This window comes from Anoplolepis gracilipes, chromosome 17 (assembly GCF_047496725.1).
Source record: "Anoplolepis gracilipes chromosome 17, ASM4749672v1, whole genome shotgun sequence".
NCBI lineage: Eukaryota > Metazoa > Arthropoda > Insecta > Hymenoptera > Formicidae > Anoplolepis > Anoplolepis gracilipes.
Genome location: NC_132986.1, coordinates 9,072,257 through 9,094,013, shown reverse-complemented (window position 1 = coordinate 9,094,013; position 21,757 = coordinate 9,072,257). Strand labels below are relative to the sequence as shown.

Sequence of the window (21,757 nt, the reverse complement as noted above, 5' to 3'; positions counted from 1 at the left end):
AAAAAAAACGTCGATCGAAAAAACGAGATCCCTGTCAATCAGCCCTGATAGCTGGTGTGCTTTCGCACGTTTCGCAATTTAGCAATCGGCCTTCTTCAACTGCCTCCTGGACATTTCGGCGGTAAATCACATCGGAAATAATCACGGAGCCGGAAGTAGGGCGAACAGTCTCGAACCGGTGGTGCGACCGGCCACGGATGTGAAGCACGACCGACATAAAGATCACGAGGAGGAAGGGGCTCTTGGTGTCCTCGCAGCCGCCGCGCACAGACGTCAGCGTAGCATCAGGTGTGTATTATAATCTTAATAAATCGTGTAAATCTTTTAATCAAATACAATTTTTAATAAAATTTGTTTATATTAATTTTTTATTTGCTAAATACTACTAAATACTAAAAGAAGATGAAAGTTTTTAATATTTTATATAAAAAATTTACTTCTACGTAAACATATATATATATATATGTATATATAGAAAGAGAGAAAGAGAGAACGAGAGAGAGAAACTTTATATATTTTTAGGAAATGTTTAATGCTTTCACAATGCTTTTTTTAAAGATCGAAATAAAATTATTAAACAGAGCGATTTATTATCCAACTTACATATATTTACATATTGTATTTAAAATGCAAATTACCTTTGATCAATAGGCGCAAAATTCTGAGAAAATTATATTTTTTTTATGATACATAATATTATTATAATATAATTATATGATATATGTTTTTTTAATTGTTACGAGAATGACGGTTGTTTTGATTTCAGAAATAAAAAGGTGAACTGGAAGATGTCTCGCCAATATGATATACTAGGCAGCAGCGGAGAGAGTAGCCAGGGAGGGGGTGGGTCTGGGGTTGTAGTTAATGGCGAGGATCGCGCCCCCGAGCTAGAGCCATTGCTGGCCGAGGTGTCCTCCCAGCGGGATGATCAAAACAACTACTACCATCACCATCACGACCAATACTACGATACCGACAATGATCAATACTATGACCACCACCAATACTACCACCACCACCATCACCATCATGATCATCATGACCACCGACCACCCTCGTACTACCAACACCAGAACACCTACGTACCTCGCTCCTCGATCCGTTACCACAAGGTGTCGGCTCGATCCAAACTCGAAAAAAAAACTCGATTTCCCTCGATTTTTGAAAGTGTCCTTCCCACCCCTTGACCCCACCGAAAGTAAATCGCGATAGAGAGCCGGAAAAATCTGAATCGCGATCTAATTGACAATCGTGTCTAAGATATGTTTAAACTGTGTTTCGTAGTAATTGCAAGATGTTTCTGTATTAAAAAGCTCTTTCAATATTACTCTTCTTGAAACTTCAAGATTTCACACAAGTAATTTTACTTTTTGACTAGAAAATTAATAAATGTTAATAATAAGCTAATTTTTATTCAATTTAAAAAAAATGTATAAAATTAATAAGATTAATCAGTGCTTGATAAACAATAAATTTATATAACATAATTATTAATATATTTCTATATGTATTCTTAAAAATTTCCAAAATATATTTATTGTTAATAAAAAGATAACATGAAAAGAGATATTATTTTTTAATACTGTAAAGAAATTTCAAAAATTTGTCGGTAACAAATTAGCAAAATTTAGAAACATCTTGCAAATAAATGACGTAGATCGTTATATTATATTTAAAGACTATTCTAGATTAGGATTATCTCTTCTATCGTGAATTTATTCTGTTAGATTGGTCCAAATTAGGATTAATTAGTTTTAATTATCTCCTAAAATATAATCCAACTTTTTAGAGGATGTGACTTTTTCCAGAAAAAAATTCTTCACCAGATCTAGATGAGTAAAACGCTTTTAGATAAAATCGTATTAGAAACAAAATTAGATTTCAGAGAAACTTTTAAATTTCCGCTAGATAAATATCTGCGTTCAGATTAGATTAGGACGAACCGTCTTAGATAATTTCAATCAACGTTCTCCACTGACCCAATTTGTGATTTTTCCGATCCTAAAAAAAAAAAAAAAAAAAAAAAAAAAATATTTAAAAGATACTCGCGGATCGAAAAGTATTGCGCGTGATGTCGTGATCCTTGGCGCTCAAGATCGATTCGCAGTGAAATGAGATGACAGTCAATCAGTCAAACCGTGCTTTTCTATGCTTTTGTCAGAAGCGAAACCGAGAAAAAAAATTGTCGAATCAATCTTGATCCCGTTGAGTGTGTTAGTATTCCTGTAAATATTACGACTCTCCTAGAAACACACACTCTAGCGCAAACGTCATATAGAAGAATAGCCACGTGTCATCCGAAACGCTCTTTAGTAACTCTGCTCGTGTCGATGCATAGAACAGTTTCCACCCCTTTGTCCCTTGCTGCTTTCGACTTTAGGATTATTGGAGCAACGAAGCAGTCAATATGATCTCACGACTGTCTCGTTCTCCTCGTCTGTCATGTGTCGTTTATCTCTTGATTCTTTCGTATCCACGTCCTGGTAAGTAAGACACACCCGTGAAGCAAGTCTCCTCTCTCGAAGGTAGTGGATATTTTCCTCTTTTCAATCGAGCGATCGGAATTTTTACCGACAAGCATGTGCATGAAACAAAACTTTTCTAATTGCATGCCGTTTAACACACACTGTACTTGTGTATGTATCTCTGTGTGTGTGTAAACTACTTTTCTTCTGCCTTATCAATTTCTCCTATTTTCTATGAAGCTAAGTCTATCTTTAGTGACAAAAATACGCTCAAAACTAAAGCAGATTGCACGTCAAATCAAGACTTTTCTTCTCACTCATTTTATTTTTTTTTTTTTTTTATATAAAATTAATTTGATATAATTCCGATAAAGCAAGGTCCGATATTGTACAAATTAAATTAATAGCTAGCATGAAGTTATATGTTATTGCTAATTAATTATTACTTACTCTAATCGAATTTAATTGTTCATTTGATAGAGCAAGTAATTATAATTGTTAAAATTTAATTAATAATCTATCTGAATTTAACATCTAAAAGAGAGAGCTGCATTCGAACGTGCGTTTGCTTTCAAATTCCGGAAACGAAAGGCGTCTCTTGTTACGATAGATTCTTGTTCGGAGCGCGTGCGAATTGAACAGCGCGATATTGCTAAAGACAAAGAACCGGCAACACCCCGACTACCCCTTCGATTCCCAACCCGGCTTTGAATTTTACGAGCAAACTACTAAGTCGCAAGTCTGTTCTCGTTTAGGAGCTGCAGGACGTTGTACCGTCCGACTCACGTGCCGGTAGCCTCGAGAGTCTCACGCATCCTGGCGACAGAATCGTTCGTCCGTATCATCCCTCAGGGCCTCCCCCTAGACGTTCGCGATCGCCAAGTATAAGGTATTGGATCTAGGATATAAGCACAAGCAAAAATCTCGAAAAATTACGCTGTCTCGAGTGCGAATTTTGACATATGGGGATGCGAAGAATTACCATTCGGTAGTGTGTTCATTGTATATTATATAATTGTAATCTAAATAATAATAATTTACAATTTTTGAAAAGAATAAGAAAATCAGAAAATCTAATAAACTTTGAATTATAAAATTAAAGAGAACAATATATATGTATATAAATATATAAATATATATATATGTACACTCTGATAAAATATACTTTAAATGAAGGGAATAAAAATAAAAATTTCAATACACTTCAAGTTTGAAGGGGAGTTCTTCGATATCTTCGATATTATCATAATTTTTTCTTATTACAGAATTAATGTGTTAGATTATCGCAAGATTATGCGACAATAAATGACTCATTGAATATTATTATTTGCAGAAGACACTCGCCAATAATGACTAGATCGCCATCGCCAAGGCGACACGGCCGATACGACCATCACGGTCATTATCACGAAGGACCAGGGTTTAGCGACACTGTTAGCAACGTCGTCGAGATACAAAGGCACACTCATCATCCCCACGCGTCACAATATAATCATCGGCATAGGATACGAGGTACGACGTACCGGCGATAATTCCGACCAGCGAAAGACCACGACGGTGCAACGATAAGTCTTTTTCACGGAACCAAGACCGCGAACTCTGTTTCGTGTCAATCATCTCCAACCGGTTTCTTTCTATTTCTCTCTCTCTCTCTCTCTCTTTCTCTCGTTGTCTTTTATTAGCCTGAAATTTTATTCTACAAACACAGCATCTTTATACCTACTCTATCACCATATACCACCGATATACCTTCATTCTTGGTGTTATATTTCTCCATTATAATTATTATTAATTATAATTATCTCCAACCGGCTTGGTGATTTCATCTTTTGTTTCAGAGTTTACATGACACAGTATACAAAATATATTTTACTACGCTACTGTGAAATTGTATATGTATATATATATATTTATATACATATATACATATATACATACATATTACATAAATTGTAAATTTTGTAAACTGTATAATTGTTGGCAATCAATGAAAGCAACGAAAGAGAGTTCGTGGTCACGGTTTATAAGAACATGAATGTTGCTATAAGTGGTTTTATTCGTAAGAGGCAGGAAAGCTCTGTGTGATACTCGATGTAATACTTTTCTTCATTTTGTTCTGTTATGCGCCTACACAGACTATTACGACCACTGCGAATATTACGACGATGGTAATTTCTTTCGCAACTCTCCTCTTCTTCATTCCCATGTCCACGGTGCAGTTATAATGTTACTACATATAATCAATACGATCGTTTGGCTTTCACCGTTTCTTCGTTCCTGTTTGCGATGATACACATACACACTGACACACACACAAACACACTTACACATACACACGCGTGCAATAGACACAACCAACACAGTAGACGTTTTCAGACAACGATGTATACAACACTAATAGCACCATCAATGTTTCACATATTCACATCGAAAGTGTTTCTCTTCTTGTTTGCCACTCGATGCTTTTTATAATAGAGATGCTGTCGAGATTATCAATTAGCTTTATTAATTGAAAAAAATTAACGGTTGTAACAGATTATATTAGATATATTAGATATATTTATATAGTGCATTTTGTTAATATATTTTCATAGAGTGTTTAGTTTTTAAATATAATCTTCGAATACAATTTTTATTTTATAGACGGTTGACGTTGTGCAATAACAGTTCGAAAGATGCAACATGTACATGCAACTTAATTTCAATTGTATTTATTTATTTAGCACGATCAATTAATTCAACGTCTTGTTTATTATTAAATAATTATATGACGTAGAATGTAATTTTTAAGCACAATTTAATTTGTGTATAGAAAATAATCACCTAGAAAGTGTTAGAGAATTTTGAACAATAATTATTACGACACTATTGATGCACTCGTAGCAATTAGTAGTATCGTAGAATGCGCATGCTACGTTAGATGCCTTTTCTAAAATTTAAACACATCAATTATTATTAGAGCACTAACACGAGTATGCATTATCGATTCGAGTTATATCTCACAAACACAAAACACTACAAGCATGTCGATCCATTGACCCTCTCTTTTTCTCTTTTTCTCTAACAGATTTTGTAATTTAAAATAATTAACACATATCTTTATTTGGGATGTTTATTTTTTTACTAAATTTTTATTTTAAAAAAATTAAATCACGAGTTGTGATAATTAATTTTTCAAAATCGGCACAAATCAAGAAAATTATATATAATATAATAATAAATGTATTATTAAATTGATTTTTTTGTCGCAGTACTATTATATATATCAATAGATATAGTCATCATTCTCTCTTCTTCAAAAAAAAAAAAAAAAAAAAAAAAAAAAATAGTTTTATAAAACAATTCTAAAATTGATATTAATGAAATTATATTAATACTATTAGTCTGTCAGTCCTGAATCCTTTCCGACGATCGAGCTCTATTACTTTTTGTATCGAGACCGAGCGATCGAATCTTTGATTACAATTTTATTAATTAAAGAATCAATAAACAATTAATAGCACTAAAAGCTGTTCACGAACCCTAATGGCCCTGTCGGCCCTTGTCACACGCTTTTGATTTAATTGTCGAGCAATCATCACCGAGAAAATCTCCCTGCAATAATCGTGCCCCCGGTACTCGTAGAGCGGAAAACCGGAAGTCTTTAACGGATATGTTCATCAGGTCCATGGAGTGCTTCGACGAGCCCAGCAAGATCGCCAAGCCCGGTTCATCGGATTGATCGTGGCGGTCATTACGGCACGACTAGCCTGGAGCAGCGTTCGAGAAGCCCGAGTCCGGGCGGTCGTTCACATCACCATCATCATCGCCATCATCCCCATCAACACAGCTACCCGGTGCTGGTTGCAAGGAGGGGCCAGGGTCGCCGGCTGCCGCCGACGCCGAACAAGCCGTCGACCTTACAACTGAAGCCGGCCAATATCAACTTCCCCAAGCTGAATGCCTCGCCGACCCACGGCTTGCACGGCCCGATGGCACCGGGAGGACCGGCTCACGTACCGGTAGGTCCTGTATCAGGTCACGTGCTGCAGCATCCACCGTCGCACATGCCCTCCAGCATGCAGCCGAGCCATCATCCGTTGAGCTTCGAGCAGGCTGTCGCCATGGGCCGCGGTGGTCGTTTACTGCCCAGCCCGGTGCCCAATGGCTACAAGCCGCAACCGCAATCCAAACAAAGAACGCCTAGGTAAAAATTATAATAACAAAGGTATAATAATTATAATCAGACAATAATATCGTAATGACAAATTTTTATTTTTATTTATTTTTATTTATTTATTTATTTTTTTTTTTTTTTTTTTTTTGTTTTTTTGAGCAGATCGAGGCACTCGGACAGTGACGAGGATGATTGGTGCTAGCCAAAGTGGGACCCTGGACGGTGGTCCGGTGACGTGGACGCCCCCAGGCGTCTTAGGGTTTGCGCATGATATTCGTCCACGTGGGACGCGAATTTCAATGTGAAGAACAGCAGCCAAAGAAGAACCGCGATCGAGCCCGAGATCATTTCCTTTAAACCTCGACCGGCCAAAGACGGTTGTACGAAGGAGCAATTCCGGTTCATAGCATCGCGGCATATTGGCGACCGAAAGGGGTCTAAGAGAATTGAACGGAGAAGATGATTCGAGGCGGACCGATACTCGGACCGATCCCGAAGGCTTACACGGCGACCGAACAGGGTCAGCAAACACACGAGGAATATAAACGATTTTTCGCAAATACATATAAGAGAAATCGACCAGGGAAATTTCATTCGCACGACGATGTCGCACGAGTCCATGGACGGGGAGGAGTGCGACGCGTGCGATTCCACGAAACGATCGAGATGAAATCAAACGGCTGAGCTCGACATCGAGGACGCTCTACATTGGTGCGAACGACGATCGGCAAAGCCAAGATCGATCTCTCGAGCGATAGCTACGTTGAGATACACGATGGTGGTGGGTTGCAGTGAAACTCGTCGTGCGCGACAGTGATAGAAAACAAAATTGAGCGGACGTTCCGAGAGCTCGAACCCTCCGATTGTATGCGAGTTAATATTTCAATCTTCCCTCGTCTCGATCGAGCGAAGATCGTCGGGGAAGACTCACTTTTTATACGATTTTCCGAAGGAGGGACTCATCGAACGCCCGGATGCGCTGTGATCACCACGTGAAACGTTCTCTTATATAAGTGTGTATGTGTATGTATATATGTACGCGTACGCGCGTACGCGTATGATTTGGTGCGTGTGTGTGTGCGTATGAAACCTCCTTCCCCTACAATACGACACGTTGAAAATCGCGACTGATGTATTAAGTCGTTTCACTTCCGTGAAAACACGGGGATAATAGCAACGTTAATTTTTCAACGACGACGTTAATATTAGAGGGACACCGATCGAGGAAGATTTAAGCGAATGAATGAAATGACGATGCAAACCAGATAGGGTCTGCAGTAGGAATCGTCACTTTCACTTTTACATAATTCGAGGCTGATTAGATAGACGGCTAAATCTAATTAAAAACAATCTGAAACGAAATTTGAAAATATTTCGTGCTCACTGTGCTTTCCCTGTGAAAAATATCGTCGGGAAATTTCGCTGCGCAAACGAAGCGGACTAACGAGCGGAAGCAGGTGTTGTTTCTCGACGAATCGAGTGAGAAAAAAATTGATAGGATTAGAAATTAGATGAAAGATCGTGGGAGAGAATTTAAATTATTCTATTCGTACTCACATTGGCTCCATTCTGCCATTAGCAAAATCGCGCGAGCGACGTTCTAATCAAACGCGAAAAATCAGAAATCGGTTCGCCGAGAGACGCGCAAGAACCGCCGCTACGAGATATCGATATCGATACGAGAATATTCGCAGTCGTGGTTCTTGTCAAATCACACAATCAAGATAATCATAATCATTGTAAAAGAAACGAAGGCGAAAAAGAAAGGCAAATGCGAACGTCGTCGTTGATTCGTGCGGATGTTGCCTCGCGATTCGTGCCAATCAAGAGAAATTACGGAAAAATTCAAGTAAAGAGGACCACGATCGAGGACGCGTACTCGGGGTAAAAAAAAAAAAAAAATAACGATTGTCGCGAAATGTCAAGGGGAGGAAGAGATGCGTAAAAGAGAAAGAGAGAGAGAGAGAGAGAGAGAAAATGGGCGACACACGGAGAGAGAAACCAGTTCTTACACACCACACGGTTTTCAAAAGCACTTGTAAATTACTGCATATATATATATATATATATATATATATGTATATATATAAAAATTGAATTACAATACTTATTACTATCACTGCTAAATACCGTTACTAAACTAACACCTACAGAAAGGGAAGGAAAAACAGCTCCACTCCACTATTATTACTATTACTACTAACTCTACTGCTATTACCATTACTACTGTATTACCATTTACTACCGCTACTACCACTACTACTACTGTCTTACTACTACTATTGCTGCTGCTACTATCATTACTACTATTACTACTATTACTACTTACCGTACTACTAAACTATTCTACTACCGTCGCTAAATAACGCTGTTTATTATCATTACTGTAATACTGTAAGTGTGCTAATTACCGAAGCGCGCGCGACTCGTAAGAAAAGAACGAGAAACATCAGTTTACGTAATTAATTTATTCTCAAACTCGAGAGAACTTCACCGTCGATTTGAATGTGCAATTTAAACGACGGATGATAGAATAAAAGATAGAGAGAAATCGAGAAAATTATCCGTAAACGAAAGCTTGCTAAATGAGCGCACGTATATCCGAACCGAGAATACATAATAAAGAGAAGAAAAAAAAAACACTATACATTATACATTATAAAAAAAAAAAAGACACGTTTAACATACTGCCAATCGTACGGGGTGTTTTAAGCGGAAACACATACGAGAATACATAGGTGTACATAAACGTACGTTCTTTTTTTCCTGCGACACATATAAATACATTACGATATACTGTATGGTAGGTAAGTGTACATACCCGTTGAATGAAAGAGTGGGAGAGAAAGTGAGAGAACAAAAAAAAAAAAAAAAAAAAACGAATGAATGTGGGTACGAGTAATTGAATCGGCAAATGTGAGAAGCGAAACAACTCGGTCGATGCGATAATTACATCACGATCGAACAATGATTTATTTCGCAAGCATATTTTATATCTATTTATCCATATTTATTTCTCTATCTATCTACTTTTTTATTTGAATTTAAATTCTAAACTTAAATATGATATATTTTAGAAAGAGATATGAGAAAAAAGTTGAGCCGATTTACTTCGTTTCTCAAATCAACGATTCGATTGATTTCCAACGCTGCTCTATGCTTGTTTGCGTAATTATCGTGTATTGGTTAAGTCAAAATAAACGAGAATATTGCCATTACGTAACGACATTAATTAATGTAAGTAGCTAATTCGAGAGATTGTGTGCGTGCGATGGGGAAACTAAAGAGAGAAAAAATGGGATGAAAAAAAAGAAAGGAAGAGCGATCGATTTTTTTCCAGCGTAATCGGTATACAAAGATCCTTGGTGAATGGACGGGCGTTAACCATCGAACTTGTTTGTATCATCCAACGATTAAGAATTCTACAAAATACATAATAAGATCAATTTTTCCAAAGAGAAGACTACAGACTTACCCAATCGCTTTAATATTGTCTAATAGTAATGTAAAATAATAAAAATTAATAATAAAAAGATAATTCAAAAGAAGTTGGGATAATTAGTAATTGATATCTTCAATGACATAATTATATTTACAGGTCCAAGAAAATTAAATTTAAATCAGAATTAATGCTAAAATGATATAAAAATATCATTTTGAAAGGACGAGAGAAAGAGGATCACCGAGGATCTCGTGAACGCATCTTTAGAAATTCGTAATCAGTCGTATAATTTCTTCCTTTAAAAATTCAATTGTATCGCGTATATGAACGTTGCAATATAAACGAGGTTTATATAATCATAATTAGTGAGAATGAGTGCGATATACGACGAAAGGAACGTTATCAATTGATTCGCTAATATTGGTCCATAGAATCATCTTCATTTTATATATATATATATAAAATTTTTTCACATACTTTTTTTACAAAAATAAAATAGGAAGAAAGTAATCTAAATTTTTATTTGTATATTTGAAAAAGTTATAATAAAGAGACTTGCAAATATAATTTGTTTAAAGAAAACAAATAGTTTCAACCGGTATTGGCGAATGTCTCAAGGTAAACAGCAATTGGCAATGATTAATTAAGGGAAAATCGTGGAAGATTAAACGATTACGATGCGCGCGCGTGTGTGTGCGTGTGTACGCGGAAATAAGATTAAATACTCATAAAAATGTTTTTCTGTGATAAATTCTGCGAAAAGTTTTAGCCGGTCCGACGATATAGTCGCGTCGATAGGCGATTTTTAAAATACGTTTATACAATTGGACAGAAAGAAAAAGAGAGCCGCATTTACAACCTTACTCAGTAGTATACTCTTGGCAAAAAATATCGTCTAATCTTTTTTTTGTAAATTACAAATTTCTATTTAGCGTTGGTGTGAAATTAAATAATCATATATCAAATTCAATCATGTGATTCCAATTTTTTTCATAGATAAAATAAAATTGCACAGAAAAAAATGGACTAATAAAAGTAAACAGATAAAATAATACTAAATACATATGAGGTGTAAATGCGACTTGCAAAGAAAATACGTGAGAAAATCAATATAAATATATGATATACAAAAGGTAGAAAGTGTGAATAGAGGAAATAAGTGAAAGATGAAGAAACGAAAGGAAAATGTGCGCGTACAATGAATACCACTTATAATGTACATGTTGATAAAGTGTTATATATGCGTGAAAAGATAATCGAGAAATATTCAATCTTACAAATTTTCTAGTATCGCAAAGGAAAAAGCAGATGACCAAGCTTGCAAGCATGAAATAATGCAAATGTAATTCGAAACAAATATTAATTACGTAATTACATTTTAAAAGAGCTAATTTAAAAATAAACGTGAAAACTTTAACGAAATCGTTGTTGAATTATGATTAAATAACAATAATATTGTTAATACATTAATATAACGTTAACGATTATATCCAAAAAAAACTAACTATTATAATGATAATGATAGAGATAATATATTGGTAATAATAAGCCTAACAATAATGATTATTGCGATTCGTCTGACGGTATCTAAAATATCACGGGCTGATAATGAAAGATTCTTCTTAAAAGCATATGATAAGATACATAATCACGCAAGATAATTATCGTCTAATTGTCGTCTGATACGAAAGGAAAAGTGTTAGGCCAGAACTATAAAAAATATTAAACACTAGTGTTATTAGTACAATGTCCAAACTCGTCTCGACGCGACTCAGCGATCCTCGAAGGCGTCGCGATATCATTTCGATGATATAATTATATTGACGAAGCAAAGGTTTGTTTCCATTATACAAAAAAATTTAATTATAACAATATAAGAGCACTTTACATTTATACAAATAATATTTAATTATTAATATATATATATATATGATACTTTTAATAATTTTTGTTTAATGGCACAATATTTTTCATCTATTTTTACCAATTGCATTCTGAAAGATTTGGTTAATTTTATATAAAAAATAAAACGGGAATTCTATAAATTAATTAATAATAAAAAGTAAGCAAATTATTGTGATTAATTTAATTTTAATGCAAGAATTATAAATAATTAATATCATTGATTAATCATTGCTCATTATTGGTAGCAAAGATAATGCAAAAAACGCAGTAAATAAATTGATCAAAAAATTAATTAATTTATAGCACTAAAAAATAATTAACAAAACATATATAGAGTATCCAACAGATTACTTTTTTCAAATATTTCTTTTAAATTACAGATAATAAAAATAATAATTGTTAATATTAATAATAATTTTAATAATAAAATATTTTCTATTATCTCTTTTTAATTTTAAGCCACAATTTTTTAAAACCTTTATGTCTCGTAAAATTGCATTTTGTGCTCGAATGCGACTTCGCCACATGTTATTCCGTCGAATCAAGCGAGCCTTCGACGCATCGTCGGACTTTCAGTGATATTAAAACGAACTAACGCTAATGAAAATAGATAACGTGTTGTAATATCGCGATAAGTTTCATGGAATGCCTCAAATCCAAATGGATTCTATAGGAAAGTCGATGATAAAAAAAAAAAAAGGTTTTAGAAATGTGTGAAAATGAGAGTTAACCGCGACATTTTCTGAATATTTTCTTAATTGTCGCCGACACGTGTACATTTCGCGCACGTGGACTCTATTAATACGTATACATAAATTAGAAATAAATATCAATGACACACACACACACACACACATACACACACAAAAGAGAGAAATAGTAAGGAAACCTCGCGAAAACGGATAAACATCTGCAACATTTATCTCACGACGATGCATCCATCTGATGCATGCATTCTATGCATACTAAAAGAATACAAGATACAGAGGCTTTCTCTCGGCTTGCGTCAGAAACGAAACGAAACGAAACACAACACTCTCGTTAGATAGTGAGAGAGATTTATGAAATCGTTGCTCGTTATATAGTATATTATAAAAAAGGAATATACATAAAAATCAACTTTTTTTTGTCCCACGTATAATAACTTCACTTGTATCTATTTATAAGATAATCGCAGAAGAATAAAAATTAATAAAACGCGATGCGTGCGAGATTACGCAGGCGAGCGAAAGATAAAGTTACGTAAAAAAAAAAAAAAAAAAAAAAAAAAGAGAAAAAGGAGAAATTGTACTGTTAAGTTTTTCTACTTATCTATACATATATAAATATATAAATATGACATAGAAATATACATATACATACAACGTACATACGTCTAGTATACATATATAAATATGTACACGTAAAAGAAACAAAACATACACATACACGTTATACATATAAATATATATACATAATATGCATAATATACATAATTGATATAACGAACACATTGAAAGCGTATATATACTGTGAGACACTGAACATTCTGTGGATAATAAATAATCGTAATAGCGAAAGAGAAAGAAAAGTAAGAGAGGAGGGGAGGAGAGCACGTGAAAAAAAGAAACGTCACTAGATCTCTCGGCGTGTCGGCGCCGAGACTCCGTAGAGTTTCATACTTTTGCAAGTAATCGAAATATCTCGTCGATACACACTACATATAAAAAAAAATATATATATATATTATACCGATCTCTCTATACATATACATATATATATATATATATATATATATATATATACACTTAAAAAAAAACATATTATAAATATATCTGAAAAATTTAAAGCCGCTGATCCGAGTCTGACAATGAGTCTAATTAACAAGTCAAACGCGTGCAGCCGCATTTCGAACGAGATTTAGCAGATTACAAAACCGAAAGATTGCAGAACGTCAATTTCTTCAGGTCAGAATGCTTTCGCATATCGTTTTCAATGCACGCGTGCCGTCATACTTTTCTCAAATTAAAGGAAGAAAAAAAATTTGAATTAGATGAATTTTTTTATGACCTAATTGGCAATATTCTGTGAATAATAAAGATGCAATAAATAAAAATTAATTTCTTTTTATTTGTTTTCATTAATTCGGAAATAAATTTGTCATCGACTAATTTAAAATTAATCTTTAATTTAGATATTTTTGATTGACAAGGCCGACAGTCTTATAAAATTGATAAGATTTTAATAAACGGTTTTGACATTAATTCAGAATAAATATAACAATTATTATTATCGTCATGTACTTATTATTACTTTAATATAATTGTTCGCAATTTTTTGTGACTCATTGATAAGATAGAATCGTTCGAAGCTTTAATTTAAATAGTTTTATAATATTTTGTCTAACTAAATAATAATCACACACACACAAAGAGAGCTGTTTTGACATATTGTCGACACGTATGCACGCGTCATTCGGATATGAAAGATTGTAGTCTCAAAAAAATCGAAGAATTTACAAGTCCGAAAATCCAGGCTGACGCTTTTCTGTCGCGCAAAACCCGAGAAACATGCAAAGAAAATATGGAAGAAAAAGTCGTAAAACGGTGAATCATTAATTAGTAACAAGAGTTGCCTTAATATTACACGTTCACAAAACTAGGATACGTGAAACGCGCGGAGAAGATAGGAAAAATATTAGAACAATCAAGGCTGAGAGAATATGAAGCTGTTCAAGTCACTAATTCAAAGTATAAATCACTATAATTCGATAAAAAACATAAAAAGATTGCTGGGTATAAATCACAAATACATAACAATTGCATAACCCATTTAATTTAATTAATTAATACAATTCCTAAATTTTCAAATTAATATTTAATCAATAATTTCATACTTTCTCTTTTTGCTATATAAATTATATTTCTATCTTTTCTTTCTCTCTAAATTGTTTTAAAAGAATTTTATATATGCATATATATATATATACTATTCAAATTTCTATTTCCATAGAAATAGTATTGTAGAAATATCTGTGTTTTAATCATTCTCAAGATATTTAAACGTTCAAGTTACAATTCAATATAGTAATCACCCAGCTTTGTTTTAAAGAGATGATCGCGTTTTTGCGATTTCGTCGTCTTATATACGGCTGTTAGAAATCAAAAGGAGAGATCGAAAACAATGAAATATAAAAAAACGGGGAAAAACGAGGAAAAGCAAAATAGAAAGCAAAGAAACAGAAACCTAGAACAAATTGACGAGGTAGAAAGCGAGTCACGACTGGCCTATGTCTATGTATGCATGCATATGTGCGTATGTGTGTCACGCGTAAATGTTTCAACGAATACGTACGAGCGATAAATCACGAAAGAAATAAATAAAAAAAGGTAAAAAAAAAAAAAAAAAATGTGGCTGTGTGTTGCGTCTTTGCGATCCGCATTTAGCGTTAAATGCGATCGACTTCAAATTTTAATTTAATTGTAGTAGATCTCCGGACGACTTGTAATAAATGCAGCGTATAAAAAAATCGATTTTTGTAGCGCTCATATTATTGAAAAAGAAGAAGCAAGAGTCGATTTTATCGTGTTCAATGTGTCCCTGAGTCGCATTTAGGACTAAAAGCGCAACGCGACGATGTACCGAAGGTTCATTCGTTGACTTTGATAGCCGCGTGCCATTGTTACATAAGCGCATAATGTAAAAAGACGGAAAAAAAGTGAAAAAAAACCCATTGAAAGCTTTAACTTTGACACAAATTAACTTTTAAAAAAAGAATACGCGGAAGGATTTACGCGGCGCATGTTCGCGAATGCGCGGGAGCACGACGGAAGTGGAGAGACTCGACGCTATCATCCGGCATGATCCGACCGTTTCTACTTACTTGTCTTTCTTTCGATGCGGTCGAACGATAATTCCAACTTGCTAGGAACGAATTTTTCACGCTTGAGAGTTCCAAGAATGAGAAATTCGAATGCAAGAATTTGCGAGGAGCCGAGATTGCGCTCGAGCATTCATGAACGAGTTTCGCCGAGATTTCTGCGAAATCCGTGAAGCGACAACTCGTGATTCCCCTCGTGCTTTCCGTTATTGTATAAAAAAATTTACTGTATATTACTTATACATACATGTAGAGATGTATACATACGTGAAAATGCTAAAAAATACTTGTTTTTTCTCTAAGAAGGGATCGGGAGTGAAGAGAAGAGAGATTGTACCTTTATACATAATAATTCATAGTTTTCACGGACTCGCGCGTACGTCACGATGGAATTAATGATTAATCCGGTCAATCGAAAAAATTAAAAAGAGAGACTTGCTTCTTCCGACTGTCATTCTTTCTTGACGTAAATAACGTAAAAATATTTCCCTAAGAGGAAAATTTTCGGACGATTTTAATGTTCTTTGAAACTTTTGAAGATTTACGATGTACATCTAAGTGCAAGATTAATTTAAAATGTAGAAAGTTTATTTATAATTAAACAGCGAGAGCACATAAATAAATAATATTAGTTTTAAGTAAATTTGCTTTAAGTTTTTGTTCCAAGCTAATTAATAAGATATTTAATATTAAATATTAAAAAATTGTCATAAACTTTTTCCAATTCATGATAAAATTAAAATAAAAAAAAAAAAAAAAAAAAAAAAAAAAAAAAAAAATACAAAATTGTCTGTGTCGACGCGCGTGCACCACGATTATGTGTGTATGTATGTGTATGTGTGTGTGTGTGTGTGTGTGTGTGTATTTCTCTTCTTCAGAAAAAATAAGTATACTTTGTGCACGTGGAACTTAAATCTGCCAGTGATCCACGTGATATACCGAGAAAGAGAGAGAAAGATATATTACTATATCGTATGTGACAGAATATATCGTAATTCTTTAGCCCTCGAAAATACCGACATATATTTAAAAAAAAAACATGAGTATGCAAAGAGAAAGAAATCTGAATGAATGTGTATACGCATGTGTATATGTGTGTGCATGTATATGTGCAAGAATAAGAGAGAGAGAGAGAAAAAGTGTGAAAGATAAAAAAAGGGAGTTACAGGGAGAATTCGAAGACGTAAATATGCATTATATACTGATATGTATTATGCTGTAAACGAGAAAGAACAAACCTATCTTATATATAAATATTATATATATATATATATAATATATATATATATATATATATACATATATATATATATATATATATATATATATATATATATATATATATATACATAGCTAGTTCAATTTGCAAACTTAGTGTGTATCGTCGCTTCGGAAATGCCCAGTCATTACTCGCCAGAATCCAAGAGAAGAAACCTGACAACCAATTTCAAGTTCATTCTTTTTTTAAGGAAAAAACCAAATAAAAAATAATGTATTAAAATATTTCGTACGAATGACTTTTCACTTATGATTAAACCAATCCCGATTTTCCATCACACCAATAATAAAATAATTTAAAAATTGTTATAAAAACAAAAATTAAAAAAATTTCTTATCACTTTTAATGCACAAAATTAAATAAATCTATAAAATAATCTCTATATTTAAGGTAATACTTACTATAGAAAAGCAAATTTTAGCCATTCATAGAAATAGAGTTCCCTTTTAATTTTTTCTCACATAAAAAAGATTAAAAAAAAAAAAAATAACTGTCATTTTTTTCCGACAATTTTATTTGCGCAGATCACGTGCTATCATTGGATACATATTTTTATTCTTTCCGCTAGATGGAAGTAGCATGCAGACTTGTGTGGTGGAATCACTGGCCGAGGTGGAATTGAAGGGGATAGGATAGACTATTGAATAACCGGCGTCAGTTTAATGCGACATCCCAACATGTTGAAACGTGGTGCGCTGATAGTTTTGGAAGGTTGCGATCGGGCCGGCAAGTCGACCCAAACGGAGATGCTGATGAACAAATTGAACGAACTAAGGATTCCTGCGCAAACCTTATCTTTTCCGAGTAAGTTACATGTAAGAAAATCTTTCATAAAATTGCCTGTGTCACAAGGTTATGTTTAGGTTATTTTTCGCGGGAAAAGATATCTTCGCTTGACATTTATGACAATTCGACAATTGATAAGAAACAACTTGCACGTAATAATTGAGATTAAAAAAATATTTTACTTTATTTTACAGACAGAGGCACTCCTGTAGGAGCTGTTTTAAATAGTTTCCTGTCGAAAAAGATAAGTTTACCACCAGAGACAGCTCACTTGTTGTTCTCTGCGAATAGATGGGAGTCTAAGGAGTACATTGAGAAGACACTTCTAGCTGGTATTACTCTAGTGATAGACAGATATGCAGCCTCGGGTGCTGTATATGCGGCAGCCAACACTGGCAAAGATCTCGACTGGTGTCGACAACCTGACTTAGGGCTTACAAAACCAGATTGCGTGGTGTTTCTTGACGTATCCAAAGAACAGCAAGAACAGCGTAATGATTGGGGAAAAGAAAGATTCGAGTGTGACGAATTTCAGCAACGTGTTAACGCTAATTATAAGAAATTATTAAAATTTGATGATTGTGCGATAACTGTAAATGCAAATCGAGATAAATTGATTGTGCACTGTGAAATACTACAGAGAGTGTTATCAGTCATCCAAGAGGTTGAGAATCGTGATATACAAGTATTATAATAAGTAATTGATGCTGCTAAATCTCTAATTTCATGTTTTTATTTGTGCAAAGGAATCACTACATTAGTAATTCTTTTGTGGTTTTTGATACATTCTCTGTACAATAAAATTTTCATAAAATACTAACTAAATTTATTAAATACAAGACTGTTTTAATATCTAAAAGTTCTAAAGTAATTTAGTTTTTGTACTTATTAAATTGTTATATAAATCTTGTCGATTTCTATTTGATAAATAATATAATAGATATAATTATCAGTTAATAAGCAAGATATGTATTGAAAGTTAAAAAAAAAAGAAAAAATTTAAATAAAATTGTATATGTTGTAAGAATTTCCAGGTTTAAAATTTCTTATTACATATTTGTCATTACATATATATATATATGTATGTGTGTGTGTGTGTGTGTGTGTGTGTGTGTGTGTGTGTGTGTGTGTGTGTGTGTGTGTGTGTGTGTGTGTGTGTGTGTGTGTGTGTGTGTGTGTGTGTGTGTGTGTGTGTGTGTGTGTGTGTATGTGTATAATACAAATATAAAGGGACATTATATATTTGGACGATAGCGGCAAAGCAACATAAATAAAAATCGTTACGAAATTATACAATAGTATACAATTTTATTTAAATATACAAGAGCTCAAGGCCGCCTGTATTTACATTTTCGGCTCGATGTCTTAATGGCTTGCTGTTGATTACTGTTTTTAAAACTGCTACAATATACAGATGTGTAATATACATATAAATTTTTAGATTGCGTATACTCGGTTTAAAATTATTTGTTCCATTAATGTTTATAAAAATACAAAATAATTTGCAATAGCATTTATTGCCATGTGTAATAAAGTAAAGTTTGTGGTTTTTATTTTTTTACTGATAAAAGCGAAAAATCCAAGTATATCACGTTGCACAATTTTCCATGTAAATATAATTTCACGCTTGTCATAATAATAAGTTACCGAGATGGAAATTTCTTTTTCCATCTGGATTTGAATACAAATCCGGTTTCCATCTTTAGAAAAGTCGACATTAAAAAAAGAATCGAGGTCGCACGCGTCTCTCAGAAAAATTCAGACGCATCTCAGAGAAATGCGACTTTGTCGTACATCTAAGTAGTCCCGGTCTCGATCTCGATGAAATAAAATACGCGATATACATTTCCGAAATCGGATCACGCACTTTGCGCACGCGTTTACACTCGGTCTCACGAAATACGTCTCATTCTCGGAGTATAATTGATTACGCGACATGTTAAATATTTTACAATAATAAACAAAACTCCACAAGAAATATAAAATATGTTAGGCTATAAATAACCATGTATGAATAAAAATAAATGTTATCACAAAAAGATAAATTTAATATAAATCTGAGTGTGAATTTTATATAAGTTTGAGATTTATTTAGGTTTTTATCTATAATTACATTTTTGTTAAAGAACTTGTCTTGATAATAAATTGCAAGTTGTTTAAGTTCGTTCTATTAAGAGGAAAAAACATCGAGGAGAAAAGTTTTATCGCGAAGGGGAAAAATAAAGGTGAAAAGTCAAGTCAAAAGCCAATTTCTGATTTATCTTCTTTGCTTTTATTTACTCTTTAAAACCATAACTTGCCTCATTGTGCGCCTTGTAGTTATAAATTGTTCCGCAATTATTTATATAAAAACTGAGAACGAGATGTATTATAGTAATATAAACTAACTCGCTCAGTATTACATTACAATCTTTGTAATAATGTAGATAAAAAAATAATGAAAAAAAATTTTAATGTTCAGAAATGTAATAATTGTTGTAAATGTATAAAAGTTTTAATTTGTTTTCTTACGTAATTATATTCTCCCGATGTTTTGCTTGATACTGTAAATAAATATTTTCAGAATTTACATTTTCCCAGTTGAAATATCAGATTTCTAAAAATTCTTAAAATCATGATTCTAAAAGTTTTAGTTCATGCCATCTCTTTACTGCTCCTCTAAGACTTTTCCGACTTTTCAATTTTTACAGTTTTGTTAAACTCTCAAACTCAAACAAATTTTTAGAGTTGCGACTCTTGAAATTTCAATTTGTGTCATTTCTCGCACACTCACATTTTCAGCTTACTTTTTACATTTGCACTTGTATATTTGCTCGCTTTATTCACATATCGGTTTCCTATTACATGATAAAATTCAGTTATCTGCAGAAAATCGAATATATATATATATATATATATATATTCGATATATATATATATATATATATATATATATATATATATATATATACACACATAACGCGTAATTATAAAAAATGTTTAATAAAAGACAAATAAGGAGAGTTTCACATTTAACACATTAAAGACAATAATTAATAAGAGAAGAAAATGTAATATAATAATACTTTTTATGTGAAAATTCGATTTCATTCTGAAAATATTCCTCTCAATCTACGGCGTATCCTCGAATGATAACGAATATGGTAAACGGAAATCGATTATGTTGGGTGCGACGACGACGGTTGCTAAAGTTTTTTCTGTTTGAAAATGATAAATTGCATCTCTTCCGCAAAAAGGGAACATGTATTGTATATAATGATATCTTTCGCCTATCGTACATCTAGAAGCAAGCAGAAAATGTGTTTACGGGAACATACTCTAGCAAGAGAAGATATTCAAGTAATTTATATGTTATGTATGTACATATACAACACATAACTACATATTATAAAGATATGAGTAGCGATAATGGATTTAACGTTGATTTCCAAGTCTCAGAGTATTTTAGATTGAAGGAAGTTTAATCAATGTATTTCTCTCTCAGAGAATAAATTAAATTTTTTTTCTTTAATAAAAATATTTTTGTTTCTTAATGTAATTTAATAAAAAAAAGTTTATTGAATATTTGAACAGAATAATTGTTAGAGATTCAAAACATTTGCTAATTTCACAAATAAATGGATTTAATAAAAACGTGTCGAAACGATCGATCTTGTAAATAGATTATAACTATGTAATTATATATCTAGATGGCGAATAATGCATATTTAATTATTTACTTAATACTGCTCAAAAATTTATATATTTTTTTGAAGAACATAATATTTTTAATCGTTTAGCGATTAACATGTAATAAATAAATTACATATTAAAATCAATGTATTTGTCGATTATTCTCTTTCTCTGCTTGCTTTTTACTTTATCC

General features: G+C 33.1%; 2 protein-coding genes across 21 annotated transcripts in view; both read left to right on the top strand.

Annotated features, from left to right (window-relative positions):
- Cac (calcium voltage-gated channel subunit cacophony) overlaps nucleotides 1-14,864 on the top strand; it is a 160,617-nt gene extending 145,753 nt beyond the window's left edge. For 15 of the 20 annotated variants that reach the window (XM_072909374.1, XM_072909368.1, XM_072909364.1 and 12 more), the window contains 7 exons: nucleotides 83-288; nucleotides 767-776; nucleotides 3,221-3,354; nucleotides 3,799-3,977; nucleotides 4,601-4,633; nucleotides 6,129-6,651; nucleotides 6,784-14,864. In XM_072909374.1, the coding sequence (XP_072765475.1) occupies nucleotides 83-288; nucleotides 767-776; nucleotides 3,221-3,354; nucleotides 3,799-3,977; nucleotides 4,601-4,633; nucleotides 6,129-6,651; nucleotides 6,784-6,823 (1,125 nt within the window). In that variant the 3' untranslated portion in view covers nucleotides 6,824-14,864. Of the gene's footprint in view, nucleotides 1-82; nucleotides 289-766; nucleotides 2,484-3,220; nucleotides 3,355-3,798; nucleotides 4,023-4,600; nucleotides 4,634-6,128; nucleotides 6,652-6,783 lie in introns of those variants that run through there. The other 5 variants (XM_072909376.1, XM_072909375.1, XM_072909369.1 and 2 more) reach the window with 4 other exon arrangements.
- A 2,739-nt stretch (nucleotides 14,865-17,603) lies between these two features.
- Nucleotides 17,604-20,748, top strand: LOC140675265 (thymidylate kinase). Its single transcript, XM_072909570.1, has 2 exons — nucleotides 17,604-17,910; nucleotides 18,087-20,748. The coding sequence occupies exons 1-2, from the start codon at nucleotides 17,769-17,771 to the stop codon at nucleotides 18,584-18,586; spliced, it is 642 nt and encodes a 213-aa protein (XP_072765671.1). The 5' UTR covers nucleotides 17,604-17,768; the 3' UTR covers nucleotides 18,587-20,748.
- The last annotated feature ends 1,009 nt before the right edge of the window (nucleotides 20,749-21,757 follow it).